Source organism: Clytia hemisphaerica, unplaced genomic scaffold, assembly GCF_902728285.1.
Source record: "Clytia hemisphaerica strain Z4C2 unplaced genomic scaffold, Clytia hemisphaerica genome assembly, whole genome shotgun sequence".
NCBI lineage: Eukaryota > Metazoa > Cnidaria > Hydrozoa > Leptothecata > Clytiidae > Clytia > Clytia hemisphaerica.
In genome coordinates this window covers 1,075,955-1,099,531 of record NW_027104248.1, presented here as the reverse complement: position 1 = coordinate 1,099,531, position 23,577 = coordinate 1,075,955, and the positions used below count along the sequence as shown (strand labels likewise).

Here is a 23,577-nt window from a genome sequence, read left to right as displayed (position 1 = left end):
GGTTGTATACGTTTTCGGGTCACATACGTTTTCAGGTTGTATAGGTTTTTGGGTTGTATACGTTTTCGGGTCACATACGTTTTCAGGTTGTATACGTTTTTTGTATACGTTTTCGTTTCAGTTGTAACTGGCGAAGTTTTCAGGCTACATACGGTTTCGGTTTGTATGCGTTTTCAAGTTGTATAAGTTTTCAGGTGGGGTGGGTTTTTAGGTGGGGTGCGTTTTTAGGTGGGGTGCGTTTTTAGGTGGGGTGCGTTTTCAGGGGGTGCGTTTTTCAGGAGGGGGCGTTTTGTGGATGTGGTTTTCAGCGTTGTTGGGGTACAGCGGTTTTCAGGTTGTATGCGTTTTCAAGTTGTATACGTTTTCGGTTACATACGTTTTCAAGTTGCATACGTTTTCAAGTTGCATACGTTTTTAGGTTACATAAGCTTATCGAGTTTAATATGTTTTTCGATTGGCATACGTTTTCAAGTATATATGGTTTCAAGTTGTTTTATTGAGTTTTTAGGGCTCGAACTGCGACCCTCCACGGTTTTTGTTTCTAGCAGCCCAGTTCTCAGAGACAGTCAGGGCACCCAAATTGGCGAACCGGGGCTAGAAAGTGTTTTCATCCGAGGGGGTCAAGGAACGAGAGTAGCTGTATTAATTTTTAAATGTTTTTTGAGGATTTTAGACTCTTAGGGCTACGAATAGGATTAGGACTAGGATTTTGATTAGGATTAGGACTAGGAATAAAATTATAGTTAAAAATAGAACTAGGGATTAATATATTTTTCATATTTTATAAGATGTTGTCAGATATAAATACGACACAGGATTTGGTACGGCTCCTACTACTACTAGAATACATTAAATCTGTCTCGAAATCGAGATTTCGGTTGTTGTTTCATCGTGTTTTCAATTTTCATTGGATCTTTGACAAGATTTTAGAAGAATTAGGAAATAAATTAATTTATTTTCGTTTCGTAGATAAGAAAATAAATGTTTATTATCGATAAGGGAACCACCGCATAAGAAACTTCCATCGAAATAAATTGCCGCTTGCCATGGGTAGTGCCCCTTCTTTGCATCCTCTCCTCCAACAATTGGATTATCAGCCTTTGATCCACGTCTTTCAGCAACACCACAGGCTAGTGTCTCTCCACAGAGTCCACAAGTAGCCGGGCAATAGTTTGTCATGTAATCTTTGTATTGACTGTAACTGCAGTATTTTTTAAGATTTCCGTAATTGTATTTGTCTTTGCATGTTGGTTCTGGCTCCTTTGCTGTAATGTAAAAATGAAAACGTTACGTGAAAAATTTAAAAATGGTCTAAATTTTTACTGGTTGTTATCAATGTGTTATTCGTTTTTTTTATCATCATCCGTTACAGAAATCATCAATTTGTCTGATCTTGATTAATAATGTTCGCATGCTAATCTTGTATCATTGACAATATGAAGTTATTCAAAAAAGTTTCTCACCTGTATCAGCGTATTGCAAACTGACATATTGTCTCTTGACAAAATCAGAAAGTGGAATAGCAGGAACGAAATCATGAGCTTTTGTTGGAAGACAATTGGAATAAACATTGCTTTCTTTGTCACCAGTTTCGTGGGTCATACAATTTAAATATCCGCCCCATGCTGCATCTGCGTGCACCGAAAATGTCAAACCCTGGAAAAAATTAAGTGGATAACTTATTGGTAAAGTTTAGCCAGAATAAAGAGTTAGTTCATCTTCTGTTTCCAGCTCACCCAAATAGAGACTTATACGCATGCGTAATACAGTAAAACCTCTAATTAACGGATACTCTAAAAGGCGGAAACCTCTGATTAGCGGACAATTTAATTTTTCCCGGCCGTTCCCTAGTCAAATCCTCATAAAAAAGTTTCTAAAAGGCGGACACTCAATTAGCGGACCCTCTGATTAGCGGACAAATTTTTTCGCACGAAATGGCCAAAACCCTATTTTAGCTCTCCAATTAGCGGACATTGAATATCAAACGGGTCACAGACGTCCAAAATCGAAAAAAAAAAATTTTTAGATATTTTTATTTCAAGCACTTATTAGTCTTATTATTCAAATTATTTCTACAAATTTCCAGTTTTCCCTTGACCCATTCAACGAATTGTATTTTCAATTTTGGTGTTATATTTCTAGATTTCCTTTTATTTGTTAAAACTAATTTGTTGCGTTTTAATAAACTTTTTCTTGTTCTTCTATAGCCTAGTGTCTGCAGATAAGTACTTTAGACCCCAACTTTGTATTTTCGACACCCTGGGATGGCCTAATTTCAAAATTGGAGCTCCGAGATCAAAAGTTTCTAATAGGCGGACACTTCTAATTAGCGGACACTAACCCCTTTCCCCGATGGTGTCCGCTAATTAGAGGTTCCACTGTATTGCGTTTTTTAAACCACATGTAGTTAATTCCCGTGACAAACAAAAAGAAGTGAATCTGTAGAGGTAGTGATAGTTAGGGTTAGTCGTCCTTTGTCGCTTTTTAGTAGTTATTTATCGTTTGTCTTTTTTGATGGTTTGGAAACGTTAGATGAACAGTCTCTAAAATTGGTGTTTCAAAAATAAAAGATAATCGAATTACAGAAATCTAAAAACCAAAAAAAATTTCACAGCTGTCAATGATGATAAATGGATCACTCAATTTGCTTTACCTTAGCCTCATATTTTGGTTTTAGAGCCAAGATTCTTGCGATATCATCCACAGCACTTTCTTCTGTTGAACCAATCACTGCCACAACCATGAATACTGCAATCTTGTGTTCCAATGCATAATCCAATTCCTTCACCAGACTGTTGGTAAGATAAAGTTACTTTAATAAGGTTTACTAGTTTTGTTGCGTGAAATAAAACACCCCGTCAAAGACCCGCTGGGAAAATTTGGCAAAAATTTCGTTCCCGGTGCTAAAGTACCCTGAAATTTCAGTCCCACTGGGAAATGAACTTTGATTTTATCCCCATTCGAAATTCAATGTTTAAAAGTTGCACTCCAAACCCACCCATTGGGATTCTAATAGGAGTTTTTATCCCCACTGAGGAAAAAGTTCCACTGGGGCAGTGAGACAGGCGTGTAATAAAAAATCCCTATCTGAGATCTTTTACAGTAAATGATACCCAGAAGCTTTGAGGTAGAGAAAATATTACAGAAATCTTACGTCACTAAAATTCTACAGTAATTAGACAGTATATATGTAGATATGGACTTCTTAAAATTAACTGTTTCCATGTTAAAATGTAATAACACCTACTCTCTAAATCTTGACGAGCTTTGCTGTCAACTTTTATGTGAATGTTATTAGAGTAATGTTATTCGGCCATGAATATAATGGTTGGTTCCTGGTGAAAAGACTCGTGGATATGTCCTCACTGTTGCATCTTTTGTGCTTTGTTCACCTATCTTGTGTCGTCGGTTAAAAAAATTCTGCTAAGCCAAGTTGCACTGGTGAATTTTTCTAAATGAAAAAGTGAAGGTTTGATTTTTTCATTGGAGACAAGGCTTTGCGAACAAACAAAGGGAAAAACCTGCAAAACCTCAGAACTTAATTCGGGTCTACTTTAACCCTTTAAGTGCCAATGTCGTGTATATCAGACATGGGTTGTATAGGAAGGCGAATCCCCCTGTAATGCCAAGTTTGATTTAGAAATCGTCATTTTTGGTCTAACTCGTAGGAATTGGATTGAGCTTCAAGCAAAAAAAAAAATCAAAAGTGAGTCTTCCAGCGAGATTTTAGCCAAAAAGTCAAAAAATGCTAAAATTTGACAAAATCAACTTTGAGATTTTGACCGTTTTTTGATCATTTTTGGTCAACGAGTGATCCAAACACCTCCAAATTTAGCCCAAAGTGGGCACCTTTCCGTCATTCAGGCAGGAGGATTAAAATTCAAAGTACAATATTTACCTCCAAAGCTTTATCAACGGTTGCTTTGACGTCAATTTTGAAATCTGGATTTCTCTCTCCGATACATTTGATGACGTCATCAGTCAAAAAACAAATATCATCGATTCTCAAATTCAACAGTTCCCATTCTGTGCATTCTTTCAACGTCTTTTCTTTTTGTTGACCAGGGTACAAATACCTTGCACTCCAAACCGTCTGAATAATAGGGATTCGAATTGGAGGAATGCTTAAAATGTAATTTTGAATTGAGAATACCGGTGATGAACTAAAACCAAATTGGAATCTACTATTCCAAAGATTTGAAATGTCTTATGTAAGATATATCTTGTCCCAAATTAGCTGTTTTGGCCTCAATTGTTGAATTAGAAAAACGCTTATTTCACATTTTCATACCGATCAATTCGGGGAAATCAGGGTCAGCGCAAGAATCCTTCAAAGCCAATGGATGTAATTTGGTGTTTCTTGCAGCCCACATCGATTCAATGTTAGCGACAGATCCACAACCTGTCAAATGACCCCATGGTGTGACTTTGGTGTCGTCAAATCGCATCAATTTGTAAAGTTGTTGACCAACTTCCACTTCAAACTTAGTGGTGACTGGTGAAGCAGTTGAATCAACGTCGTTGATAACTTGTTCATGATAACTGATGATGGCGTAAGCCGAAAAGCTTTTTATTCAATTTTTCAAATATATTTTACATTCACAACTTAACATGGCGAAAATTCACTTAATTCAACGTTGTTTTGATTCCAAAGTAATCCGGAAACGTATCCCAAAAACGACGGCATTGTCACGTCCCATGTCATGTGACCCTGAAAGTACGCAATTAAATAATTTAGACTTCCGCACGTCCCGTTTGCTCAATAAATCTTTCCCCTCACCGGTAGTTATTAAATCGAAGAAAATAATGAAAATGTTGGAAATCAGAGCTTGGCCTACAACGAGGCTTTAAGTAAGAGAAGGAAAAATAGTTAAAAATAGCTTTTAACATCAAATCATTGAAGATGTTTCGGTTTTCTGCACGTGGTCCGAGAAACCATCCAGCTAAAGCTTCCCATTGATGGTCGTATTTGTCTCCAGCAGGACTGAAAAGTTAAGAAAGTTAGAAATTTACCTCTACTAAAATGGGCGGGGGGGGGGTGGAGGATATATTGGTTATTTTGTCCGGGGTAGTGAAAAATATGGGAAATTTGCCTTTTTTGGGCGCAGATTTGCTCTGTTTAGGAGTAATTTTGAATGTCCGGGGTCAACTGATGCTTGTCCGGGAGTAACATCTGTTGTCCGGGGGTCGTAATTCACAATGTCCATAGGGGGGGGGGTAAATTTCCAAAAAAACGTTATATTATTATATATCCCCCACCCCCATATTAAATTTTTTTCTGATGACGTCATCAGCCATTTATGACATCATCGAATCTAAAAAATTCAATATTTGCTGACTGAAACCACTTTAGGCAATGAAATTTTCCACTGAAAGATATACGGGTCTTCAAAATTTTGGATCTTTTCTGCTGACGTCAGCAGGAAAATCGAATTTTTGCAATAAAATGCTTCAAAAACTTTTTATTCAAACTCTTGTTTACCACAATACCACCCAGTGTGCAAAATCTTAGCTTTGTAATGAAAGTATATCAAGAGTTATTGCAAAAAACTATTTTATGGTGTCATCAAATGGCCAAAAATTGAAACTTCTTAATTATTTAGGCCAACATTTTGAAAAAATTATAAATCTTTTCGATTAGTATCACGAAAGACCATATTTCAGCACCGAAATGAATCAAAATTGACATTAAATATCGAAATCCTGAATTTTAATTGCGATTTTTTCTTTTTTTACGTTACCTCCCTGTGGTATTAATTCTGTGAAAAAGTGAAATTTTATCAAAAAAATTTTTTCAACCTGTAGTATGATGACCAAAGAACACCTGAAAGAAAAAAATCGAAAATAGGTGTTCACCTAAACTTGGGTTATAGCCAAAACTTGCTCAAAATTAACTTTTTTGACTAAAAAATGGCTGTCGTTTGACCACTTTTTAGATTGCTCTTGCAGTAAAAATCCGCTAATCTTTGCTCCAATTAGCTTTACAAAAAATCCAATAACTTTTTTCTATAACTGCTTACGTGGAAACGAGAAAAGATAGAGCTTTCCAATGAACCAAGTTTGACAGAGGTAGTTAAAAGTTGGAAAATCGGCCTAAATGATAAGATGGTATAGTAAACACAAGGCGGGAGAAGGAAATCTTTATTACATGATGTGTACTCTTAGGTGCCAAATAAACGAGGGGGTTCGAATAAATGGGGGGGGGGGGTTTGGGAAAAATTTTCAAATTAAATAAACGGGGGGGGGGCTAATTACCGGGGGGTTGGAAAATGGACCTTTAAAAACCCTAAAAAGGGTCAAAATAGACTAAATTTAGGCTTTTTAGAGTAAAACGAGGAATTTTCCTTTTTGTAGCTGGGAATTTTTTCAAAAATTAATAAACGAGGGGGTCCTAACAAGGTCCGGGGGGTTGGAAAAAAATCGAAAAATTAACAAGCGGGGGGCCCGTTTATTTGGCACCTAAGAGTAATCGCAGTACTGCAAGTGTGAGAAAGGCAACAAATTCTATGAAAGAGTGTCATCGGGGTGTCATCTCCTCAGAACACGAGCCAACATGATGCAGATCTTTTTATTAATTACCAATACTAGAGGAATGGATTTAATTTAAAGTAACGTTAGAATGTTTTCAACATAAACAGCTTTGAGCCTTCATGGAGCTCTTTAGACATAAAGTTCCTTACGATAAAATTCCAATAGTACATCCTCTCACAGGTTAACATTTCAGAGAAGTTAAAATGTGTTGCTCACGGATGGATACACAACAATAAGCCCTTGCTATTCATGACTATCATTTCGTCAAACTGAAATAATGATAACATATTCTCTTAGTAACTCTGTGGATAGCAATTGTATACAGATTCACAATATGAAATTTTATCGGCGATCCAAAAAATATCTGCAATCTTATTGGTTAAAAAAAGTACAATATATCTTGTATTTTACATGTAAAAATATAAATTGACGAAAAGATGTTGTTGCATTGTAGCGGGTAGCAGCCACTGACCTTTATATACCCTGGACCAAGCTTCTCAATCCCAGCCAAGCAAAATCTTTGATCGGAGTTTTTTGAAAATTGGTACCCTAATGTCGGCACTACTCAATAGCGGTGTAAATGCATCGAGAGCGCTAGGTCTACTTTTTCTCAAATTCTTTTGATGATGTAGCAGCGTTAGACGTTAATTTTTAGCATTGCAATGGCTTCTCCTTGGGTACCAATTCTAAAAAAAACCCAATCAAAGATGGCAGATATTGCTTGGTCCAGGGTTATATAAAGGTCAGTGGTAGCAGCAATCTAACGTCACTTTGCTACAAAAGTGCCCTGCGCTTATTTCTAACACAAAAAGTACATTTTTTGGGTCACCGATAAACCAGTTATCGGATATTTGCTCGTACAATATGGAAATATTTTACTTGTTCCGGATTTTCCGTATATTTTTCTCACCTAAAGGCTCGGAAAATATTGCACGGAATAATCTCGGAACTCGTAAAATATTTCTCATATTGTACTCGCAACTGTCCGATAACTATTACTTACAGTCTGCCATCGTCGTTTATATTTTAAAGGGAAAGCTTAAATGTTACTGTACACACATGTTGGATTACTTCTCTTTAGGATATAAGGAATAAAGAACGTTAAATGCCAAACATCGTTGAGAATCACGAAGACTCGAACAACTACTGATGATGGGAGGATATAACACACGTTATAAGTAGTAACCCATACACTATACTACGCACCTAAAATGGGGACGACTGCCTACTAATTAGGTTTGGTGTATGTTTTTTTAAGTTAAATCACTGATTTTGGTAGAACAACCACGTGATCAATCTACATATCTACTTGAGTAATTTATAATCTTTTGAAATGAGGTGACTGGATAATAATTTCAGGAAGTAACCAATCAAACATGTCAAATTATCATGCACACCCTGAGTAAAAAAAAAATGATAAAATCACTAACTAAGGCTTATTATAAGATGACGAAAGAATTTTATCAATAGAATGACCATTACGAAATTTATTTAGAAATCTAACCACACTGTTTATGATATTTTTAGATTGACCCCACCTTAGGTTAAACTAGCTATAACTAATCTAGACACTGCTGACTTTGCTTTCCGATGATTTTTGGTGCTTCCAGGCTACAATTAATAAAAACTTTTGGAAGCCGAGTGAGAGCCCAGCTACAGCGTATGGGGGTTTAAATCTGTCACTTAAAATGATGGAATGTTTTTGTTTTAAAAAATCTTAAAAGAGGTGATTAAAAAATTCTTTAGCGTGCCAAATAAAATATTTCAATATGCATTGATGAATAAAGAGCACTGGCCGGAAGTAATTAGCGAATGGCATTGTTGTCAAGAAGAAAACAATTAGAATAGATGGATGACACAATGATAATTAGAACATTTTTTTTCTCTTTATAATCAGAATGAAACAACAACATTGTTGTATTGAAAGAGTTTCACTTTCTTGAGAAGAAGTCCTTCTTATAATATGTAACGATGATGGAAATCGAATTTTTCGTGTATCGGTGTTAAATATTGTCTGCACATTTTCAGATGGCGAATTGAACGAAAGTTCAAATTTTAATTTTAGTAGAAAAATTCAGTTTAGGGCTACGTATCCAAATAGTTTAGTTGATGAAACCCTTTTAGGGAAGGACTAGTCTAGCTTGTTTTCTTTTTCTTTGTCAATCAAAAGTATCTCAATCATTAGGTTATCTTTCCTCCTAATCGGTACCAGCTGTTATGATTGGTGATGTAACTCTTTGAGAAATCTTCCTGGGACCATTCTCTTATCTCACTGATCGCAATCAGCCAGCTGTGTGATTGGATATCAAGGTGTGTACGAGAAAAAAAAAAGTTTATCTTGCATTATATAACGAGTTTTTTGATAAACGAGTTTTATTAGAAGAGTGATGAACAACCGTGTTTTTGCTTCATTGGGTGATTAGAAATGGCAAAGGTCACTGGCCTAGGATGTTTTAAGTACAGGAAACTTAGACAGGATATGGTTTAAATCTGGGTTCCATTTTAATCAAAAGTTACCTTCTTTGTTTTGTATAAGTATCCAGCTTGTCTTTGAAAATTGAAAATCACTAATGATGGTCAGTTTTTAAAATTTCATTCTTTTATTTTTTAAAAGATTTTAATGTGGAAAAGAAAACAACAAGCGTAGGTGGAAATGAAGCTGTTCAACGCTTCAGTCCCTCTACTAAGCATGATACTCAATCTTGGATTCACCTCAGTGGTGAGAGGAGAGCAACGGCAGGCGAATGTTTCAATCGCTGTTATGTTACCGTTTGCCCACGTAGATAACGGTTGCACTCACGAAGCAATAAAAATGGCCATTGATGACGTCAACAATGCTAATAATTTGATTGTGCACAATGTACCAGGTAGCAATGTAAGTGAGGTTTACAAACTTAAACCTTATTACACTTACACCTCAAATTCTGTTGGTGAAGCCATCGAAGTTCTTCATTCATCTTTCAAGAAGGCAAACATCTTTGCCACCATTGGACCACCCTACAAGGAGCAGGTGGAATATTGCACCGAATACACCACAGCAAATGCTAACATACACATCTCGTATAGCGAGGCGAACGAACCTTATGAGAGATATTTCGTCATGTATCAGCAAACACCACCCTCCATTACCTCAGGTTTCTATACTGCTGCTAAGCTCCTCAAAACGTTCAACTGGACACGAACTGGACTAATTTATGATTACTCTGACAAAAGGTACCGAAAGAACTTTGACAAACTTCGAAGTATTGTTTCAAATACGAAAGTTGGCGATTCTAACATTGAAGTTTTGGTTCATCAAGGCATATGGAGCATCCCAGCCGATTACAGTGTTTCGAAGGAGCTTGGTGAAATGCAAGAAAAAGGAGTTCGCATCATCATTGCGTTGGTAAGTGTGCGAGGAGCTCGAAAAATCTTCTGTGAAGCATTCCACCGTCGTATGAGCAGACCGAAAGTTATTTGGATTCTGTTAGAAACATTACCCGAAGACTGGGCTTCAGATAAATACAATTCTTACGAAACAACGGATGGACTTCAAAGGGAGATATCTTGTACCGAATATGAACTGTTATATGCAGCTGATGGTTATATCTCCATCACAAAGAAAAGTATTCGGCACGATGACCGAAAAACCATCAGTTCTATGAGCGCCAAAGACTTCATTGACCGACTGCATCGAAATGTAGAACCTGGTGTTCGATGTAATGAAAATGTAGCCTACGCTTACGACTCTATTTGGGTACTGGCACTCGGGAGCCGACAAATGGCACGAACGCACAACTTGTCCACCTACCATCATGAAGATTATGAGTTCTCGTTAACCATGGCTCAACGAATCAAAATGGTGAATTTCGAAGCCATCACAGGCCGCTTGAAGTATGAGAACAGTTTAACCAGTTCCTCAAGGATCGGTCTACAAGCCATCTGGATCAACCATAGAGGTCAGAAATCGAAATCATTCGCCGAATATGACGCTTCAAATGAGAACATTGTGTTGATTCCACAAGCTAATAATTTGGTGTTCGGTGACAGTGAAGTACCTAAGGATCGCGCTATTTATTACATCTCATTCCAAGTTTTCAACAAAGCAATACTGACAGTCATGTGGCTTCTGGCTTTTGCTGGAATCATTTTAGCAATCTTATTTGCATCAGCTCTTCTATATCTCATCTGCTGTCGTGGCAAAACATTAGATACTCCTTCTATAGACTTCATAATGATCGCAGGGTCGGTTCTTTGTTATTTGTCGGTCATCATTTACGGTATCGACACTAGATTTCTGTCACGAGCAAAGATCCCAGATGTTTGTACAACTTTTGTGTGGATTTTATCAATCGGGTTCACGATGGCGTATGGTGGACTGTTCACTAAGACGTGGCGGATTTACAAACAGTACATGACACCTGATATCAAAGTTGTGGATACTACCAACCGAAATAACAACATCAGCAAGGTGAGATTCTTTTCTATTGGCTTTTTTTAAACAGGCCCTTTAAATCTTTTCTTTGAATGAGTTGAACAGTTTTTTGGAGTTTTTAATCCCTATCAACAGGTCGGATTTTAACAAAGAGAAAAATATGACAAAGCTAAAAACTTTTAGTACAAGGACATGCTGAAACGCGTTTATGCAATTTCAAATATTTGGTTCTTGGTCCAAAAATGTTTAGTGAATCACTTGAATTGTTTGGCATTCAAGTTAAAAGATGTTGAAATGTTTGCTCAATTTCAATAATTAGTTCGTTTAATTAAAGAAATTGTTCAAAATAAAAAGCACAGCGATAAGAAACAATATCCATAATGAGATGGGGTCCTCCTCAGCATAATTACATGACGTGGGCGAATCTTCTCTTTGATGTAGTTTGAGGTCTACATAAGAAAAATGATTCATTTCAGAAACAGGTAATTTCAACTCGTCTCCTCTCCAAGGAAATGGACCATTAACCATTCCCTTTGTGGCAAGCGCCAGATTAGTGTCCAAAAAGGGACAAAATAAACGGACTTCTCTAATAACAAATGATGGAAAATGTACCAACAGTTTTAAAACATTCTTTCCCATTTTCCCTTTCAAAAAACAGGTGGTACCAGAATGGATCTTGTGTTTGGTCATCTGGGTGTTTATAATGGGTGACGTCATCATCTTGGGGGTCTGGAGCAAACTATCACCATTCACTGAAGATATTTTCAACGTGACAACAAAAGTGTCACATTTTGCTGAGGTCATCAATATCCATCAAGTCATCCGCTGCACGTGTGACAAACAAACACATTTCACCATCGGGATTTATTGTTACAAAGGATTGCAACTCATATTTGGTATCTTTCTAGCATGGCAAACTCGTCATGCCAAGATCAAAGTGAAAAACGACTCGAAGGAGATTTCTATGGCTATTTACAACATTGTGGCGGTTTCAGTGATAGGTGTGGTTTGTGTGACAGTGTTGTCCAACACGACGAAACATCAAGCTCTTTTCTTAATCATTGCAGTTTGTATTGTCATCAGTACAACAACTACACTACTACTGGTCTTCATGAGCAGGGTTAGTACCTTTTCCAACAATTCACACGCTTTTTTATAAGAACAAACTATATAAGAACATAATGTTTCGATGGCCAAAATATTAAGAATAGGTTAAGAACATTTTAAGGCTTATCGGACAGCTAATTTCATTTGAAAGTGCTCAGAAAACGGTAAAAATAAGAACACATTAAGAACATTTTTAGAATAATGTTATTAACTTTTAGCACAGAAGACTCCTCTAAAATGAAGATGAGGTTGACGAAGCTCTATCTCACATTCTAATTTGAAATTTGATATAGCTTAAGAATTTAAAAAGAGAAATAAAAATGACCTCTTCAATTTGTATTGAACATTCACTTAGCTATTGCGAAATCGCGTTTTAGCCAGATTACCGGCTTATTTTCTAATCAAAAAGTGAAAAACCGCCAGATTTGTTGCCAAAATTATTCGCCTACACAGATAATCGGAATCAATTAATTTTTACGAAAGAGCCATATATTGTAAATAATTAAGTTGGCTGGTGGATGGTTTAGGGGGTTGTCAAAAGATAACAGGGATTGAAAATAAAGGTATTAAAAGTACAGTTGACACTCTCTAAATCGATCTTCAAGGGGAATTGGATTTTCATCGAATAAGGGAGCATATCGAATAGTAGAACGTCGAATTAGAGAGCGTCAACTGTATCTCATCCCAAGTGCGACGTACCACAGAGGACGAAATGTTAGCAATTTCAGATTGACCATTACAATACACACTCAATATTGGAATAATTTGTCAAAGTTTCCTTAAACAGAAATTCAAAAACTATTAATATTTCCTGTTTTGATGTTAATCAAAGGAAACTAACAATTCTTGAGCCAAATTGGGCATGCGCATGTGATATGAAGGGGCGAATTCTCTGGCATGCACCATTGCCAGCGGAAAAGTAATTAGTGAAATATTTTAAAGGTTGAAAGAAAAAAGATTTTGATAGATGAGGGGAAATAAAATGAGGTGATTCACGCCTTAGAATGGGTCTGGCACTCTACCCTATTACGGCATGCAGTGGTCAAGTTGACGTCACTAATGAATTTGTGGATTACTGTTAATTGTCTAATTCAAGTGAATGTCGTAAATCAAATTGTTAAAAATCTTGTATCGATGTTTGTGTTAATAAATTGTTTATGTTGTTTCCGATTTGTTTTTAGATACGCAAAATGTTTGTAACGGAGGAACGCAACATATCATCGGGCACCATCAACAACGGGAACGAACCTCCAACCGGTAAATATACTTTGGAATATATGCGGAAACCGGTGACGTTCACGCCGGAGAAGTATACACGTCAAATGTCGGACAATACGTTGACGACACAAGTTTCGTTATCGGACAGTCCACCCAGTTTACACATGACCACACTTCAAGCAGACGGGAATATTATCTCCGTAAACCAAACCATTCTTGAATCACCTTCAAATCCTTTATCTCCCTTAACAATAAATACAGAGAAACAGAACTTAAGGAAATTAGACTCTGGTATTTACATAGGGGCGTCAAGTGACGATGAAGAAAATAATTCACCCATAACGCCCGAGCCTGCTTCTCCGCCCTCTTCACCGCTCGGTGATAAGGTTCAAACAGTCATCCAGTTCAACATCGTCAAAGATTGAAGGTAAAACAAGAGGAAAGAGGAGTGGAACTGTAAAAGTTGGCGGTGGTAGGCCATAAAAGTAGAACTGTTGCATGGGAGTCGAAAGCATTGTCCTCTATACAGAGAAGATACGACGGACCATAATTTATCTTGCTCACAAAATATTTTAACCAATGACGAAAATAATAAAATTAGAATGATAATGATTAATCTCCTCCTCGAGTCGATTGTGATGTAAAAGCAAGTCATGTTGGCAAACTGATATTGCCCTGTCCTTTATTTAGAAACATTTGCTGAAAAAAGCAAACTAGAACAATATAATTATACTTTTCTGTTCAATTTCAAATGACATCACTTTTAAAATCGAACTTTCAAGCCATATGGAAGAAAAGCGCTTACCATGTGATGGTAGATGAACCTGTTGAGATATGATGTGATTTAACTCAACAAAAATCGAATATAATATTCTACATATATTTTAGTCACATATAAATTAAATTTTTGTAAATGAGTTTTTATAAATAAGATTCGTATGTATAAAAAATGCAAAATGCTTTAAAAATCTTCTAAAAAATTATTTTTCTTTCTGTTTTACCTTTCATTTTTCCTCTTGCTCTTTCATGTTGAAATATTCCTGTTTTTTCAGGATCCGCTCGTATTTTTCTTTCGTTTTGACCTTGACAATTTTATGAGCTGCTTTTTGGTGGGTGTTCTCAAGAGCATGAACAACTTTTCCCTTTTCAAAACCTTTTCTCAATAAAAGTCTTTTATAGTTCTGATGAAGTGATGCCAGATGTTGAAGTTCTGTTGTGTGCCGGTTCTCCAGGCCCTCGACTTTTGATTCAAATGATTCGTTAAAGTCATCGACCAATGATTCAATCTCACTTAGAATAAATTCTGAATCTTCGTGATCTAGAGCAAAAAAAATCAATGTTGAAGCGCATGCGTAAGAAAATCCACGTTGTCAGTATCCTTATGAGCCATTCCACAAAGTATGAAAATATCTATTGCTACAAACCCCTTAAACTGGAGTCGTTTATAATGCATGTGTAATACAGTAGTATAGGCGTTATATGATAATACGATTATTGTTACGGGATTTAGTTTGTAGTGTGACTAAAATTTTTCCCTCCATTACTTTTTGCTTTATTTCTATTATGTCTAAATTAGTTGTCTAGCTTGCTAGACTACAAACCCTTCATTACATCTACTCTCTAGATGCGCACTTTTCTGCAAAAAATCCAAAAATCCAAACTTAATCGACTAGTAAACTGTTCATGAGGTTAAGAAGTATAATTCATCTGTTTTCAAAATTGGAGCTGTCCTATTATAAAAATGGGAAACCGTACCTTCAGGGTGAACTTCCGATTTGCTTTTGAGATGCAGACGTAAAGTATGAAGCATCCCAAAGAAGGAGAGCACAATCAATAGAATACCACAATTAACGAATAAACTGTTAAACTCTTCGTCGGTGAGAATTTTCTCCTCCACCTCCAAGCTGTATGGCTGAAAAATACAAATTTCAATTTATGAGTTTAAAGCAAATTAAAATTTGCTTAAAATTTCCAAAAGCTTAAAATCAATATTATAAGGCAATGACCAAAACAACTCTTACCTCTAATTGTGCAACTTTGCTTGAAATGAACGCACTAATTTCGGCTGACTGTGACATAACAAAGCTACGAACGTCATCTTCCATCGCTTCGAAGCCATCTGTCAAAACCACCCCGAAACAACTCTCGGTTACGTAAATTTTGCCAATAGCCAAACTAAGTCTCTTCATTTCGTTTTCGTAGCCTGCGAGAGAGTTTGCATCAATGAGAGCAAGTTCAATTTTCTTGTCAGCAACGTCTTGTAACACAGAGAGGACGTCTTCATAGGTCTTGTTGTGCGTCAAGTCGGCGTTGCGGTAAATGGCCAACCGATTCTCAAATGTCCCCTCAATCACAGCAGTCTTAAATAGACAGGAAAATTTGATAAGAAAGTATTTCGTTCACGAGTCAGCCGTGTTGTATAATAGACGTATATAATATAGAATTCATGATATGCACCATTGTAATGTCTTCCACGGACCCAACAGCTGAATGGTTGAACGTGACGTATTGACTCATTTTACGTCACTTACAACTAATCAGCTGTCGGGTCCATGATGGAATGTCAGAAGACATTGCAACAGTGCATATCATGAATAAGGCTCTTTTACAGGCTAGTTTTGATAGTTTGTATACCCACTTAGCACTTAGAAGATATGCTCATCTTCTTTAACGGTAATGACAATCATCAAATCAAAACAAAATAAAAGAGCAAAACGCCTTACCGGAGTGCCATATATCTTAAGTGTTGCAGGTTGTGTGTTGACGACCAAACCTGATCCAATCACACCCATGGTCAACCCAAACACCACCAAACCAATTAGCGCCCAGAGAATCATAAGAACTTTGGAAGGGAAGGTCGAAGGGTTGATATCACCGTATCTGAAAAAAGTAAACAAAAAAATAACTGAATGTCGCTCAAACATTGGGATAGTGAAGTATAGTAGCGTAGACAAGGAAGGGGGTACCCAAAATTTGTATAGGAGAGCAGATTTTTATGACACATCAATTATCTTTTTTATATTATGAATAGATAATTACTACGCTACTGAAGTAATATCCCTGATTTTTTATAAATCATCAAACTATTTACGACAAAACAATTTTAATTGTATTCAGCTCAAAAAATCATGGCAGCCGAAAAAAGTTACAATTTACCCAACAGTTGTCATAGTAATAAAGCTGATCCAGAATCCTTGAATTTGGCCAATCAGCGCACTTTGAAGGTTGATCTCACTTGTTTCGGAAGTTTGTTCCTGAAAGTAAAGTTGAAGTAGTTTTTGCTCACTCAATATCCATAACCAGTATCGAGAATGACAAGCAGACAATGATATTGTGATACTGATCACATCAAAATAACGTCAAACATTACTTAATCTTTACCGAAAATCGCCTAATACAGGCAATAATGAAGTATCCAGCGCTAATCTCCTCAACAATGAAAAACAGGCATTTTGACGAGGATACACGACATACACGTTTTTTTTTATAAGAACAAACTATATAAGAACATAAGGCTTCGAGCCCAAAAATTTAAGAACATTCTAAGAACATACTAAGGCTTTGGAGACTTATAAACATGCAATTTCTTAAGAAATTACATCAAAATGCTCAAAAAATGTTGAAAATAGGAACATTTTAAGAACATTTTTAGGCTTCAAATCCAAAAAACTAAGAACATCCGAAGGCTTCGAAAATTTTTGACGTTCTTATAAAAAAAAAACGTGTATACAGATCAGATTCACGTGGAATCACTAGCAGGGGGAAGAATATGACTTACGGTGAACCAATAAACACAACCACAAAGCCAAGCCATTAAACACGAGATCACCACAACTGCCCAAGCGTTGAAGACAGCTTTAAAGAGACCGATGAAGCCGACCGATTTGACAGCTTCGTGAAACACAACGAAAGCTGTCCCTTGGAAAGGTACCAAGCTAACGAAAGGATGGTCGCCTTGGAACTTTTTCATAGAAACAAGCCCTTGAATCGGGAAATTCATATGAGCTGACTGTCCGATTTTTTTCCGGACACCGACTTCGTTTTTCTTTGAAGATGGATCACCGGATGAAGTGCGGTCATAGTAAATAACGGAATGGTTGTAGGAGTTGCAAGTATCAGTACAGACGTTGGTTATGATCATCTGCAAAAGATGCGGAAACAATCCAGCCATCTCGATCAATTTTTTGTTGTAATCAATGTAAGGTTGAGAGTTGAAGAAATTGTTGTAAATAATGGGTGGGCATTTACACGTGGCTGAAAAAAAAACAAAAAAAGGAAATTGAATTTCTTTATTCTATTGCTTCTTACGCGTTAGTTGGTAGGTCACTGTGTTGAAAAGAGAACTGCAGGGGGCGATATAGCGAACTTCTCACTAAAAACCGGGATTTTTCATCTCGTTTCTTGGTGAGTTCCACTTTGACGATTTTCAAAAAATAGAAGCCTTTCGAGTGCTTTGACGCAAATTCGATTTGTTTGCTACTGTTGGAGCTTCGAAAGTTAAAAGTGACGTCAAAAAATCGAATGTTTAGAGCCCGAAAACCGGGGCTCAAAACATTCGAAAAAGTCGCAAAGTGGAATAGACGTTAATTGCGTAGAAAAAACGAGGGTGACGTCTAGTATAGGCTAGGGGCAATACGGATAATAAAATGATATGAGCCCTCCCCCGTTGATGAACGGGTCCTACTCCTTGCGAAGTAGGAATTCATCCTTTTTCAAATCGGAATGATTAGCGCTGTCCAGGCATCGCTGGTTCTGTGCACGTGAGACACAGATACAATGATGCATAGTGACAACACTCGAACTACGCGGGAGAGCATATAGCTCGTCGTAGGCGCGGAGCGGGATGAGTGACACCAGAAACTATAATGTCTGGCATAGCACCCGCACTTCTCAATAAAGCTTTTTTTTTATCCAAAAAATTTCTTCATAGCTATTGCTTTTCTTAACTTTAAAATTCGTAGAATTTAGGGGTCGATTCTGGTTATATTCAGAAGTCCAACTATTCTGAAATTTAAGATATATATTGATGACTTACAAACATATTCCACATGTTTTGGGCCATCACCTTGAGGTGAATAACCGAACAAAGAGACTTTGTAAATAGAGTTGGCGTGAAGACCTTTGATAGTGTAACCTAACGTGAATCGGTCGAAAGCTTCCTCGGGTACAGTTTCTTCATTAACGGGAACATCTCGTCCGAATTTCTGATGCAATTCCCAAGTCACTTTGTATCCAGAAATTCGACCGTTCTCCAATTCTCTTGGAATAGCATCCCATTGAACTTTGATCTCGTTGATGTGGTATTTATCTGACATAGTGGCATTCGGTGGTGCAATAGCAGGAGCTGGAATATTGAAAAATGTGACTGAAACCTGATTGATCTCATAGAATATCTTTAAAATACACGTCTCACTAATACTGATTTTTTGAATTCGTTCGATGTAAAACCCCTGATTCATTTTATACAGTAGTATAGAGCCTTGGCCGATGAACCAATTTAAACTTTTGATTCAGTTTTCCACAAGTCAACTAATTACTTTACCAAATGACAGGTGGAAAATCTAATTCACTCACGTCCTGGAGGTGTTTTGATGACAACCAGTGAATGTGGTCCTTCGCCAGCGTTGGTGAAGCCGACAACCTCGATCCAATAGTAAGAGAATGCTTTCAAGCCCGTCAACATTCGATTGTGAGTGAACGCATCTAAAGTAATGACTTGTGATTGGTTTCGTGAATCGTGATACAGCTTGTAACGTAACCGGTAGCCGAGAAGGTTCCCGGGGACCTGGGATGAGGAGATTGGTAACCAGCTGATGAATACAGAGGTCTGACCGTTGATATCAGCCGTCATATTCGGAGGACCAATGTACGGAGCTAAGAAAGAAAAGGATGAAATGGATTCGTGAAAGTTTCTATATGAAAATGAACTTGTTGAAACTGTCTGGAGATTCTCATTATAGAATTTTTCAAACAAATTTGGCAGCCCCTAGATTCCGAGGCGGTCAAAATCTTTTAATTTTTGAAATCAGGTGGGGGTTGGTTTGATTGGATTTTTCAAGTGGAAGGAACGGTGTAAATATGAGACTGCTTTTTTCATGTAGAGGTTGGAGGGGGTGTGGCACACTATGGCAAAATTATTACCTCCTTCAAGGGTGATGACTTTTATTTCTTCAGTTGCGATTCCATTTCCAGATTGAAAGGAAGCCGAAATGCGGATCCCATACCACGTGGCCGGCAATAAATCGATCAATTGGTTCGGTCCTGTATTATTGAAACCTTTGACGCTCCATGTGGCTGGTTCAACGGCCAGTTGGCGCCAGAAGATATAATAGAGATACAATTCGCTCGTGTTGACATTCAGATCGCTCCACGTGACATTGATGGAGAAGGGAGAGTAGGACTGGGCTGTCGCGTGTAATAACATGCTTGGGACTAAAAAATAAATATTAAGGTGTCTTGACGTAGTAGAATTTGTTGTTATACTATGGTATGTTATCGAAGAAATCTTTCTTAAAAAAAAAAGAAATGCTCGAGTAATATTCACCTTGGTCAGAAGAGATATTGATTTTTTGAAGAGGCATATCGTTGATGAATTTGTCCTCTTCGATCGCGTGTTGCATTAGAACGATTTGTGCCGAACTGATCTCCCAATAACGGATTGTAAAGTTTGCTATAACACTGCCACGTCTGAAAGATAAAAAGAGTATTTGAGTGTAAAAAAAGAGTTTCTTTTGTAATAAATAAACTTCTGAGAACAAAATAGATCCGAAATAGGTGAAGACTTACTCCAATTTATTACAGGTCACATCCAATATGGTATCCTTGATTTTGTCCGAATTGTTAGAATGCAGCAGATTTATCTGCAAGAAAAAAATAAGAAAATTTCTTTCATCATCAAATTTCTCTAAATTTTAAGGAATTTCTGAAATCGGTGCATGGAGGCAAAATTTTTCTTAGATTCGTTCTTAGGTTTTGAAAAATTTCAGAAGTCGTTCTTGCGACTATAACTATTTTCTTACAAAAGAGAACTGTGTTTTGAACGTTGCTTTGAGGTAAGAGCAGATCTTTCAATGACACATTGATGCTCATAAAAAGTGAAAGTACATACATTATCGGTGAGTCGTGTTGAGAAGTCACGGAATTCATTGGTGTTGTCATACACTAGCCGGTAATCCCATGTTTCGTTGATGAAACGAAGTTTATAGGTGATCGCCAGCTCGTCTATGAAAAAAAAACAAGATGATACCATACATACAGAGGGTTATTCAGTACTTAAATTGCTCAGCAATATTTTTGGTCGAATATTTAAAATAATGTAAATATAATGTAAATAATTCTTATTTCACTGATGATTGGTGCCTGAGCACCATGAAACTCTGAGTTTGAAACTTAGATATTGTGTCAACTCTTTATTATAGAAAATAATGTAATGTACACTTAAATTTAGATCGGAAATCAGCGTCGTACGCTTTCCTATTTAGGCCAGTCGTACGCACAATGGAAATGAAACAATCACCAAATTAAATAAACAACTTCAAAACATAAAAAATCTTACTTTCACAGACAATATGTTCGTTGCATTTGTAGAAGCGTTCACTAGGACCGTTACAGGGCCGTCCGTCATATTGTGGTAGTGGAGAATTGCAATAACGACGCTGTCTCTTGACACCTCCCAAACCACATGGTTGTGTACACTCTTCAATCTCATACCACGCACCCCAACCGCCATGAACTATGATCAAACAAAGTGTTCGTTTTCAAGAAAGAGAGCTTCACGCAGAACAAAATTCATTATTTTTTATTCTATGAGCCAAAATTAAGCGGTATTACGAGTCTATGGTCAATTTCCGGTTGTTAAATCTTACAGTATCCGAGTTTTCGTATATTTAATATAGTCAATCGGCTGAAGATGACGGTTTAAATAATATAATATTCATCTGGAAAGTTAACGTTAAAATATGACGGATTAGTACGCTCAAACAGCAGAATGTGGTAAATGATCAAAAGTAGTGTTAAAGTTACAAAGATATCTTACTGGGACAAGGGTAAGCATTGCATCCTTCCAAGAAATCAACAACCACACCAAAAGGACAATCTTCACCACCTAACGCTGGCTTCGGATTGTTGCATTCACGTTGGCGGTAGCGACGCCCAAAACCACACGCCACTGTGCACGCCCCAAAGTCGGTCCAGTTTCCCCATTGACCATTGACTGAAAAAAAATAAATGAAAATACAGTTGACGCTCTCTAATTCGACGTTCTACTATTCAATACGCTCCATTATTGGATAATATTGAAAGTCACCGTTAACGATACATTCCCTTATTCGATGAAAATCCGATTCCCTTGAAAATCGAATTGCAGAGCGTCAACAGTACAAATATCAAATGTAAAGCTTGGGGAGAACAAAACTTCAGCCTTTTAAAGCTATGAATATGAAAGAAAGCTGGTAAATTTAAACGACTTACTTGGGCAAGGGAATGCGTTACAATCTTGAGTATCGGACATTTTTTCTTCCGGACAAAACCTGGCTTCATCGTCTACAGCACACTCACGACTTCTTTTGCGTGTTCCAATTGCACATGACTTTGTGCACGGTGACCACAAACCCCATTCCAAGAAGTTCATTACGTCTGTTCAAAAAAAAGATAAGAGATATAGATTAGAGTAAAGCAAACCAACAAATTAAGGTCGAAAGGAATCAAAAAAAATTTCTGTACTATTTAGACAATTATCATGTGTCTTATTCGAACAACATCATCTCTACAACTGTTACAAAAACCAAAAATTAGAGTCAGGATATCATATTGTTCCTAAACACAATATATTTCGATCTCAGACATAGACAGAAGACACAAGACTCAGACAAAATCAAATCATTAAAAACGATTGTACATATTGTATAGTGTGTACCTTCATCGCCACAATAACACAACCTTCGATCAGTTGGCGAATCTGGTTTTGAAGCACAATCAATCATCTTTGGAGGATGCTCGAAACCCTGGCATGATTTATCCGTCATATCAAAGGAAGGGTGGATCGATTGACTGTGATTGTTATGGGTCGGTTCACATGTCACCTCGATTGTCCTGTTGTAATGGTTCGGATCACGAGGGAAATTGTGAAGATCTCGTGTAAATGGGGTGAAAGTAGGGATACACAAAAAGTCTTCTGACACACTAGAGCATGTTTGGTTGCAGTTTGTATAAGAGTTGGCGAGATAATATCCTGCAAAAAGAAAATAAGGTATCCCATGTGAGTCATAAAGTACGCGTTTGAAAATTATTCGAATTTGGTGTAAAATTACAATTTTTGTGAACTTGTGAAAATTTAGTTTGTGAAAATTAGTCGAACAAAGTCCCTTGCACTCTCATAACAGAATTGTATCGCGTCCATCAGTAAAATCGAAAAGTGGTACCAGTGACTCAAGTTACAAAGATAGAATTAAATTTTAATTTTGCTAACGAACGAAAGAACTCATTTTCGATGAATTCGTATCATGTTAGATTTGGAATAAAAGGAGCTCACCGTCACAAGGGATTTCATTGCACCATCTCGTTTCATTGCCATCACCAACACAATAATCACCTCCGTTGTCTGGTACAGGGTTGATACACCACCTGTATCTCATCTGAATACCTTGACCACACGTCTGATCACAATTGCCCCAGTCCGTCCAATCCGTCCAATTGCCATGTACTGAAAAGGTTTGGATCAAAGGGAACGTCAGTGTTAAAAATGTTAAAAAACCAATCCAAATCATTTCGATCGAAAAAGTTATTCGTGCTAGCAGGAAAATGTTTCTGCTCAAAAAGAAAAATCTTGAATCCAGAATTTTATAATAAGCGCCTGACGTGTCTTGCCTTGTTTGGACATTTTCACATCATAAGCTTAGAACTTCTTTTCAAAATTTGTTTACCACTATTTTCCTTTGAAACAAACATCTCGAAATAGTTTTTATGTAAATTATTCATAACCTCGCATATTCATTGCATTGAAGAGTGTGGGACCTATTTTCAAAAACGATGGTTCCAAACAAAAAACTTCCGAAAGCCAGTTAACAAGACCGAAGAAAAATCTTGAATTCAGAGTTATGTAATGGGTGCTTCATGTGTCTTCGTCTAACTGCTTAACTGTTTGGATTTTTCAATAGTGGAACTGCTATGAATTTGTTTATCACTGTTTTCATTTTAAACAAACATCTCGAAATAGTTTTTATTTTAATTATTCATAACCTGATTCAAGGAAATTCCATATTCATCACATTGAAGAGCGTTGGACCTATTTCCACAAACAATGGTTGCGG

At 37.0% G+C, this 23,577-nt stretch overlaps 2 protein-coding genes and 1 long non-coding RNA gene across 4 annotated transcripts in view; 1 reads left to right on the top strand and 2 right to left on the bottom strand.

The window, feature by feature from the left end:
* Window positions 1-3,327: 3,327 nt before the first annotated feature.
* LOC136816501 (uncharacterized) lies at window positions 3,328-4,516 on the bottom strand. Its single transcript, XR_010847932.1, has 3 exons — window positions 4,292-4,516; window positions 3,899-4,093; window positions 3,328-3,451 (listed from the first exon to the last, which is right to left on the bottom strand). It is a non-coding gene; the product is annotated as an uncharacterized lncRNA (long non-coding RNA).
* A 4,215-nt stretch (window positions 4,517-8,731) lies between these two features.
* On the top strand, window positions 8,732-14,253 carry LOC136816500 (gamma-aminobutyric acid type B receptor subunit 2-like). Its single transcript, XM_067072843.1, has 3 exons — window positions 8,732-10,981; window positions 11,604-12,065; window positions 13,234-14,253. The coding sequence occupies exons 1-3, from the start codon at window positions 9,185-9,187 to the stop codon at window positions 13,693-13,695; spliced, it is 2,721 nt and encodes a 906-aa protein (XP_066928944.1). The 5' UTR covers window positions 8,732-9,184; the 3' UTR covers window positions 13,696-14,253.
* LOC136816499 (uncharacterized) overlaps window positions 14,135-23,577 on the bottom strand; it is a 50,487-nt gene continuing 41,044 nt past the window's right edge. For both annotated transcript variants that reach the window (XM_067072842.1, XM_067072841.1), the window contains 17 exons: window positions 22,800-22,970; window positions 22,185-22,499; window positions 21,740-21,904; window positions 21,306-21,482; window positions 20,826-21,002; window positions 20,379-20,491; window positions 20,057-20,130; window positions 19,815-19,957; window positions 19,412-19,702; window positions 18,845-19,144; window positions 18,306-18,614; window positions 17,049-17,524; window positions 16,427-16,524; window positions 15,994-16,150; window positions 15,292-15,630; window positions 15,026-15,182; window positions 14,135-14,588 (listed from right to left, as the gene is read on the bottom strand). In XM_067072842.1, coding sequence (XP_066928943.1) covers window positions 14,275-14,588; window positions 15,026-15,182; window positions 15,292-15,630; window positions 15,994-16,150; window positions 16,427-16,524; window positions 17,049-17,524; window positions 18,306-18,614; window positions 18,845-19,144; window positions 19,412-19,702; window positions 19,815-19,957; window positions 20,057-20,130; window positions 20,379-20,491; window positions 20,826-21,002; window positions 21,306-21,482; window positions 21,740-21,904; window positions 22,185-22,499; window positions 22,800-22,970 — 3,776 coding nt within the window. In that variant the 3' untranslated portion in view covers window positions 14,135-14,274. The remainder of the gene's footprint in view (window positions 14,589-15,025; window positions 15,183-15,291; window positions 15,631-15,993; window positions 16,151-16,426; window positions 16,525-17,048; window positions 17,525-18,305; window positions 18,615-18,844; window positions 19,145-19,411; window positions 19,703-19,814; window positions 19,958-20,056; window positions 20,131-20,378; window positions 20,492-20,825; window positions 21,003-21,305; window positions 21,483-21,739; window positions 21,905-22,184; window positions 22,500-22,799; window positions 22,971-23,577) is intronic.

Excerpts from the sequence above, each read along its gene's own strand:
- LOC136816500 (XM_067072843.1), top strand. The coding sequence starts at position 9,185 with ATGAAGCTGTTCAACGCTTCAGTCCCTCTACTAAGCATGATACTCAAT. Across the intron at positions 10,982-11,603 it reads GAAATAACAACATCAGCAAG|GTGGTACCAGAATGGATCTT; the intron begins GTGAGATTCTTT and ends TTCAAAAAACAG. Across the intron at positions 12,066-13,233 it reads TACTGGTCTTCATGAGCAGG|ATACGCAAAATGTTTGTAAC; the intron begins GTTAGTACCTTT and ends ATTTGTTTTTAG.